Source organism: Tupaia chinensis, unplaced genomic scaffold (genome assembly GCF_000334495.1).
Source record: "Tupaia chinensis unplaced genomic scaffold, TupChi_1.0 Scaffold000316_1, whole genome shotgun sequence".
Lineage (NCBI taxonomy): Eukaryota > Metazoa > Chordata > Mammalia > Scandentia > Tupaiidae > Tupaia > Tupaia belangeri.
The window spans coordinates 7,095,011-7,103,798 of record NW_006159809.1 but is presented as its reverse complement, the minus strand read 5'-3'; the positions used below and the strand labels follow the sequence as shown (position 1 = coordinate 7,103,798).

At 53.2% G+C, this 8,788-nt stretch overlaps 1 protein-coding gene across 1 annotated transcript; it reads right to left on the bottom strand.

The window, feature by feature from the left end:
* Window positions 1-2,498: 2,498 nt before the first annotated feature.
* On the bottom strand, window positions 2,499-8,783 carry TEX261 (testis expressed 261; the record flags this gene model as incomplete). The annotated part of the gene is made up of 6 exons (XM_006151312.2): window positions 2,499-3,084; window positions 3,273-3,375; window positions 4,047-4,114; window positions 6,202-6,355; window positions 7,757-7,836; window positions 8,711-8,783. Coding segments are annotated over 6 exons (594 nt in total), but the record flags the coding sequence as incomplete, so codon positions are not given.
* Between the last annotated feature and the right edge of the window lie 5 nt (window positions 8,784-8,788).

Below are 8,788 nucleotides of genomic sequence, written 5' to 3'. Positions count from 1 at the left end.
CCCCCTAGGGAATCTAAGAGCAGAGCCCCAAGGTTCAGAGTGAGGATCAGCCATCCTTGGCTTTAGTACTGTAAAAGTGACACCTCAGATCCCAATGTCCTCTCCCCCCACCCCAATCCTCCAGTGACAAGGTTTGCGAGATGAAGGAACCACTGGGAATTTCTGCCCCTTGTTCAGATTCAATCCCTGCTGCAGGCTCTGGGCCACATGGCATTCCTCATCTCCAGATGCAGGACAGGGTGAAGGACAGCTAATGCGTCACCCCAGCATGGGCTTCCCTGCTGCTGTGGGCTGCCAGTCCTCATTCCCAGCTGCCACTCAGGTTCTGCAGGTCAGGGAGGGCAGCCTATCCAGGGAGGAGGACCCGTGGCTTCAGTCTGAAACTGCAAAGCACCTGTACTTCCTCCAGGAAGCTATCCTGCATCCCCTGTGATCCCCTTGCATACATCACTACAAGTTATTAATTAAACAAACATTTATTGAGTGCTTTCTGTGTACCAGGTTCCAAGCCAGGCACTGTTGATACAAAAATTCAAGGACAGTCCCTGCCCTCAAGGAGCTTACAGTCTATTGCGGAGACAGACCAGAGAGCAGGCAAATAAGCCCGGAGTGATCTGTGGGTGTGCTGGGCGGGCTCGGGGGAGGAGAGGGACATTCGAAGTTCCTTGGAAGAAGTAAAATCTAAGCTGAGACATGGCAAAGTGCCAGGGTGAGTAGAAGAAAGGAGCATCCAGGTGGGTAGAAAGCCACGGCACCTTGGATACGGGGGGCTGGGACCCAGGCTGCAGGAAGGCAAGGGATGATGCCAGAGAGGTGAGCAGGGATCAGGACACAGTGGGTCTAACGAGCCATGCCAAGGGGTCTAGACTTTGTCCTAAGGGCAATGGGATGGTTTCTGGCCAGGAGTGACTTAATTGTGCATTTTAGAAAGACAGCTCTGGCCAGCCATGGGGCAGAGAAGCAGCAGAGGCTATCACAATAATCCAGGAGAAAGCTGAGGATGGTAGAGTGGCTCAAATCAAGAGATGTTAAGAAGCAGGGATAGACAGCATTTCCTGTCTGGCTCCCGCGTGGTCCTGGAGCCGAGGCAGGTACCCGGAAGGGGCACGCTTGGAGAGGACCGAGACAAGTGCCATCTGGGCCATGGACTTGAGCTGTCTGTGCATCCAGAGGGCAGCAGAAACTTGGGTTTAGATCAGGAGGATACTGGGCTGGAGGTCAACTCTCCCTTCCTTGCAGGGTCCTTGAAGCCATCGGTGTGAATGGGCTTCCCCAGGGAGCCCCACAGCAGAACCTGAGACCCCAGTATGCATGGGGCAAATGCACAGGAGACTGAAAGGAGCAGCGTGATGGCAGGAGACGACCAGCCACAGAAACGCCAGGGAAGATTCAAGAAGGGGTGATCAACCATCTCCAATGCAGCCGAGGTCCAGTAAGATAAAGGATCTGCTCGATTCAACGTAAGGCGACCAGCAAGCCCTGCGAGAGTGCATGGAGTTGTGAAGCTCACCTTCGGGGTGAGGAACAGAGTAGTGCCCAGCAAGGGGGTGCAGGCCCAGCCATCGCCCCAGCAGCGAGGGCCACGCTGGCCTCCAGCGTCCTCTACCTTGTCCGTCCGAGTCTGCAATCCCACTTACAGTCAGATCAACGTATACTACTACTTCCTGGGAAAGGGAAAGGCTGGTATTTTTAAGAGAGTAGAAATGCTAAAGCCAAGGAAATGAATGGCTATGGTGGGAGTTCAGGATGAAGTCAAGGAAACATTTTCAAGCACAAGGGTCTTCCAGTGGCTAAAGGTGCACGTGTGCGCAGCCGGCCTCTGCACCTGCCAGCCCCACTGAGGTGTAGGACACGGCCAGTAACGGCTCTCGGGGACTCCTTCCGATGTGATGCGGAGTTCTACAAGGCACTGGAGTTGGAGTGCAAGGTCAACGAACGCTGGCCTGTGCCTGAGACCCGGCCTGCCTTCTCAGAAGGCAGAGATCATCTCCCCAGGAGTAAAGAACACACAGAAGAGAGGGCCAGACCTTCTGTGCTCTTAGAGTGACAGTGTCTTCCATTGGCCCCATTTCTTAAAAGCAAGCACTAGCGTAGGACATCTGGAAGTCAGTTTTTATTTTGTTTCTCCTTGAGCCAAGAATTCAGAATTCAGTCAGAAACCACTTCTTTTTCCCAGAGGAAGACTTATAAATAGGATATTGTGGATGTTCTTCTAAAAATCTAGTCCTAACAACATCATCTCCTACCTCACTTGATAGTCACAGAGCCTCAGGGAAAGAAGAAATGGAAGGAAAGGGAGATCCCTAAGAAAGGCTGCCTCCACCTGCCGCTCCCTGACCAGGCTCGGCAATTCATCTCTGCACCCTTTCTGCCAAGGGCCACAAGAACAGTCCCTTCGAAAAGGCAAGACCCAAACCCAGAAAAGGAATTCCTGGAGCAGAAAAGCTAGTCCCATCCAGGGTAGGTGGTTAGCGGGAAGAAAGAAAGATGAACTTTCAGGGTATTAAGGCAAATAGTGCCACCTAGAATCTTTATTCAAACGGGAATCAGCACTTGGACAGAAATCACAGTTCGACAGCAAAACTATTTCTCTCGGAAGTCCAAGCTGTGGCCTTCTGCCCGGAGAACTTGTCGCCATCTGCTCTCCAGTTTCACTGACCATGCCCTGCCTGCCTGAGCTGAGCCAGAACCTCCCAGCCCACCTTGGACCGGGAAGGGCTGGGGCCCTCAGCTTCATTGCTAAGTAGGCTCTGCCACCCTCCCTGGTGCCCTCTGAGGTTTCAGCCTCTGGCAGCATCGAATCTGAGCCAAAATGAGCCCCCCAGGAGGGTGGGAGTGGGGTTTCAGAACCGAGGAGAGGAAAGCCAGGGCTGGTGGAAGGTGCCTTCCGGCTTTCGGCCCCCACCTAGCACTGAGGCCTGGGGGCCTGCTTCCCCAGATCTTGCCCCCATATAGCTGCCCCAGAGGGTCAGTATATCTTCTGACGACTGGGCAGAATGGCCTCTTTGATGAAGGAGAAGACGACCAGGATCCCTAAGCGTTTGCCCCGCTTGCCCTTGGTGAAGTAATTGGAGACCACGTCATCTGTGGAGACATAGGCAGCGAGGTGAGTGCATGCGAGGGTGCACGCGCATGTGCGTGTGCATGAACACACCTCTCCCAACCTGGAGCCCACCCACCTTTATCTCAGGGCTGGGCTCTGGTCTTCCCCGCCCCCCAGCTCAGGCTGGCTGGCACCCCCCAACCTTGGCCCCTTATAAACCCCTTCTCACCTCCTGGCTGCATGGTGGAGGGCAGGATGTTCTCCCCAGCCGAAAGTGACACAAAGAATGCAAATGGGATTATCCACAGGCAGAAAGTGAAATAGGCCAGGACCTAGCAACAAGAGAGACTGAGAAGAAGGTGCCCCCGAAGGAGCCAGGAGCAGGCTGGCCAAGGTGACAGAGAGTCCACAGAAGCCCTAAAGGGGTGCAGGGCCTAGAGGGCAGGGTACAGGACATCCTTAGACATGGAGATAACTCAGTGGGGAAAGGCAGAGACTGGGGTGTCCAATATGGCCGCAATCTCCAAACTAGGTCACCAGGACGAGCAACTCCCCTGGGCGGGAAGAGGCAGAGGGAGGGCGAGGCCGTGACTGACCCACGCTCCTAGTAGAGCAACCTTAGTCTTCCCTGGCGTTCAAACTGGAGCAGCACAGTGTGGCGTAGCCCTGGGAGAAAACCTTGGCAGGCCACTGGAAGATGCGTCCCCTGCTCTGGGAGGTCTGCATCACACAAGGCCACCCCAGTGCCCCTTCCTCACCTTGGGATGACCCCACCGGGGGGCCTGAAGGACTCCAGGGAGAGTATGTCCTCCCCACCTCAGTCAAAAGGATCCTTTCTGTCTTTCATCCGTATTGTGGTCTAAAATCTTCTGTGTTTTTTAAAAACATGTGATCCCTGAATAGACTCGGTTTCAAATCAGAGCTAAGTTCACAAAGCAGATCCTGCAAGTCCCCTTTACTGCCCTGTCCCTACTAGTCGTTGGACGTGCTGGACACCCCTTACCTCTGAGAAAGGGTAATATTCTTCCGCAAAAAACTGAAACGCGAGGTAATGGTTCACCACCACTAGTCCTGTGGAGGGAACAAAGAGTCAGTCGGTTTTGGGGGAATAACATAAAGCTGCACTTCTAACCTTCAGCTCCCTGAGCTGACGGCCCTGTCTCAGTCCCAACTTGACAGTCAGAGGACAGCCCTGGGGCAAGCACACTACTGCCTGGAACTCGCCTTCCCATCTGTTAGAATGGAATACCTGGGGGGCCAGCAGGAGGCATGAAGGTTAAGGTGGCTGGGTTCCCACATGACAGACCATGGTCCAGGTCCCGGACCTGGTGGCTTGTTTTCTCACTTTCCTTTCCTCCTCTCTCTCTGGTCAAATTAAAAAATAATAAATAAAATTAAATAGTTATTAAAAAAAAAAAAAAAAAAAGACTGGATCCCGACTGGTGGTGTGTGGCTTCCATGCACTCTGGATCACCTCTCTAAGACACACAGTGACCATGCCCAGCCAGCTCCTGACACCTTCAGGGGCATCCTCTCAGCGTGCAACCAATTTCACACACGAGACAGAGAATGAGCAGATGCTTGGGAGAGGTTGCTCAGAACAGCATCACGACCTGTCCCTTTGTGAGCTGAAGGGTGGCAACGATGGTATGTGGCCCCTGAAACACCTTACACACACCTCGTAACAGCTACCACTTTTCTCCTTCTCCTGTCCTTCCCCTTCTAAGGCGAAGACCACAGCCTGCTCTGCCCAGGCACATTCTAAGGCTACAGGATACTGGGAGACAGGAGGGGCCTGCTCACAGATCTTTTGCAATAACTCTCAGGCAGCTAAAGGCAGGTCAGGAGAGTGGCAAAAGGAAGCCAGGGCAACTTGCTGTTGCTGTGTGTATGTGTGTGTGTGTGCACACACGCTTGTGCATGGGTGTATGTGTATGTGTCGAGTGGGAGTGCTGCTCCCTGGGAAGACAGAGAAAGGCCTGGTCTCTAGGAAAGGGATCCCCACACAAACCCCTGTGAACAAATTCTCTGGTGAAATTACATCAAGGCATTCAGAAATGAGACCAGTCCTAGCCTCACCACTGTGCCCTCCCTGTCTGTGGATAATACTGTCTTTCCAGGTTCTCCCGTAGAAATAGAAAAGTAGCTCTAAAAAAACCATAATGCCATCTGCTATTTTGACCAAAGGCTAGGATAACCAACAACAATTATCAGGAGAAATGGCAAAATCCTGTTAACCAAGTTCAGGAGAAATGGCAAAATCCTGGTAACCAAGTTCTGACTCCAGCCTTCTGCATGAATATCCGTAAATATCTGTAAGCACCTACTGGGAGCCGGATAAGTCTCCCGACAGTCTGTAAGGAACACCAGCTCTAAATAAATGGAGGAACTAAGGTCCAGAAAGTGGACATGACTCCCCAGGGTCAGAAAGTGCTGGCAGGGCAAAGGTAAGACTGGGGGCCTCCAAACACAAGCCTCCTCAGGCAGCAGCAAGCACCAGCCAATGAGAACGCACCTAGAACAGGCAGCCCAGGAGGCGTTCACACCCCACAGTGTCTGCATGGCGCTCACTCCCTGCAGCTCCAGTTTTTTTTTTTTTTTTTTAATTTGATTTATTGATTCATTTTAATTTGACAGAGAGAGAGAGACACAGAGAGAGGGAGAGTGAGAAAGCAAGCCACCAGGTCTGGGACTCGAACCATGGTCAGCCATGTGGAAGTGTCCAGTACCTTAACCACCATGCCACCTGCTGGTCCCCAGTTTTAACCCAGACTTTGGGCCAGAGGACAGGGTGGGGAGCTGCCAGCCTGCTGAGGAAGAGCTAGGGGCTTTTTCTGGCCAAGGGATATGTCTGAGGCTGGAACTACTTGGCCTTGCATCAGCCAACCCATACCCTCTTTCACCCCAAACCTTTTTCGAACTTAACTCTCTGGGAAAGCTCTCCCTGGCTGAACCTCCACACCCCTCACTCCCAACCAATTGTAATCAATAGAGCCAAGATTGGTTCTAGGATCCTCAAGAGTGAAACCACCATCTCCCCAGGCAGCCTGGCCTCCTGGAGGCCCTCAGTGGCTTATCCCCTTTCTCTGTAACCCCTTTGAGACTGAGCTGGGCACATCCAAACCTATAAGCTGCCCCCCAGCTCTGCCCCCTCTCACCACACGACAGGATGAAGTTAGGTGAGGTCAGCATGATGAAAGGGAAGGTCTGGAGGAGGCCAAAGTAGACGAGGTTGGTGAAGAGGCCCACGCCAATCATGCTGGTGGGGAAGCGCTCAAAGACGTAGAGGCCAATCAGCACAGCCGTGGAGAACTGAAACAACCAGAGGCACACAGTGTGGGAGCCGCCTCCAGGCAGCCCCCCCGGGGCTCACTAACTCAGCGCACTCAGACAGCACTGGGTTCATGCTTCAGTGGCATGTCACAGTCAGAGGCTGGCCTCGCCAACCAGACTTAGCTCCCCAAAGGCAAAATATTTCATTGCCATGTCTCAAAGTGCTTTTTTGGGGGGACAGCAATCCACAGTAACATAAACATTTTATAGTGTGATCCAAATATACGCTTACATTTATATGATCAGAGCCCAAATTTCAATTCTAGCCTTTTCTATTTTTTTCTAAACTGACTGTGACCTACTGAATTGATTATATAACCTAATAACGAACCATGCCTGCAGTTTGACAAACTTCAGAGGCTTTACAGCAGTCAGTGGTTAACAAGTGACAGTTGAATGAAGGTCTGATTCCTATATGAACCCCACAAAGTTAGTCTTGTCTCCACTACTAACTGCCAGCCTCAGGCCAAGACCATGGTAGACGTGGCTGCTGACACGAGGTGGACTCTTCCTGTCCAAATGCACCCCCACCCCACCCCCCGCTTTTCCTGCAGCTGGCGGAAATCTGTCCAACAGCTGTCACTCCTGTGACTGTGACATTAGTGGCAAGGATTGTGCCTTCAGGAAGAGAAGAATCCCACGAAAACAGACAAGGAGAGGACCAGGGCTGGGTCAAGAAAAGTGCTTTCCTCTTAAGACAAATCACTTGGGACCAGCAGTTAGCGTAATGGCTATGTCGCTGGACTCCCTTGTAGTTGGCCGCAGTTCGAGTCCTGGACCCGGTGGCTTAAAACTCACACCAGGCGCATGTATGTGTGTGCCCAAGATCCCAAGAGGAGAATGGAGGAGAAGGGATTGCGGCGTGGCCATCCCCTCTGGGGGCCAATTTCTCGCTTTCTGTCTCTCTGTCCCTCTCTGTCTGTCTGGCAAGCGCACATGCCCTATAGTGAAAACCTCTGCCAAAAAAAAAAAGACAAATCACTTGATCTAATTAGAAGGTGCGCAATAAACAAAGACTCAAAACTGTCCGTAGGTTCCCCTAAGTTCTAAATACCGTGGGCTGAGCAAGAGCTAGAAACAGTGGAAGGCAGCCAAGCAAGGAAAACGTCACGGTCCTGCCAACAGGCAAGGTGCGCTTGGCTGTCACCTTAAGAAACCAAGAATGAGATTATAGCGAAGTGAGGCCACTTGGGCAAGGAGACTAGGATCCCAGCTCAGGAGTGCAGATCCAAACCGTGGGGGTCCAGGGCAGGGGGGAGGTGTGGTACCCTCAGGAACAGCAGAGACAGAGAGGTCTCATCACCCACACTAACAGTTCCCCACTTCCTGCTGTTGTGGCAGGGCAAAAGAGAGGGAATTCGGAGGCCAGGTACCACTTACCCAGATCATGTACTTGATGATCCTGCTGGTGGCCACGGTGTACTCTTCTATCAGCTCCGCCAGGTAATAGAGGCCGGCGGCTGGGTGGATCAGAGGGGAAAGCAGGGAGAGTATCAGCCAGGGTTCCGCCATCCCGGTCATTCCTCTCTCTGCAGCTGGGTCCCCATCAACCCTTCATGGATTCCAGAAAGTCAGAACCAAACCAGACAACCTGTGAGTTGTAACTCCGAGTTTAGCAAAATAAAATTTTGTCCAGGCAGCTGAAGAAGAGATTTCATAAAAATGAAGGCAAGCCTGCCTCTGACGCCTTGGCACAACGCTAACCCCTGGCCTGGGAAGTCCGATTTCATCTACTCATTCAGTACCTACTGGGCATTTAGTATGGGCCAGGTGCTGGGCTGAGTGCTGCTCAGAATACGGCAGAACAAAGCAGACAGTCCCTTCCCTGACCCAGATTGGAAAGCAGAGGACACACAAGTAGGGAGGGAAGACAGAAGATCCCAGGGTGAGAAACGCTACTTTAGAGAAGGCCAGGGCATTACTGGATCATCAAATCCATGAGGGCTTCCTGGAGAAGGTGAGAGCTCAACTCAGACTGAGAAGGAACTAGCCAGAGTGAGGAGAGCGGCAAGTACAAAGGGCCAGAGGTGAAAGGGCGGCGGTAGCTGTCGCGGAAAGTTCGGCCCGCGAGGGTGGGAGCGGCAGCAGTTGGCAGTTCGCCGGCGCGGGCAGGGGCACTAGAGTCAGCTTATCCCCGGCAACGCCAGGGCTTTCTGTGACACCTGGAAGGATTCGGGCTCAGGCCGTGCTGCTGGGCTCAGCAGGAGGGGCGGGATGAGGCGGGACAGGAGGGGCGGCGGAGGGAGGGAGCGTCAGGCGGGGGCCCCCAGGCACTCCTGAACCCCCGCGATGTAATCCCCGGCGGGCGCGGATACCGGGGTCGCGCACTCTCACCGACGGCCAGCGTGATGAAGGCCACCTGGATGAAGAGCGACAGCCAGCTCAGCACGTACATGAACCACCTGGCGCGCC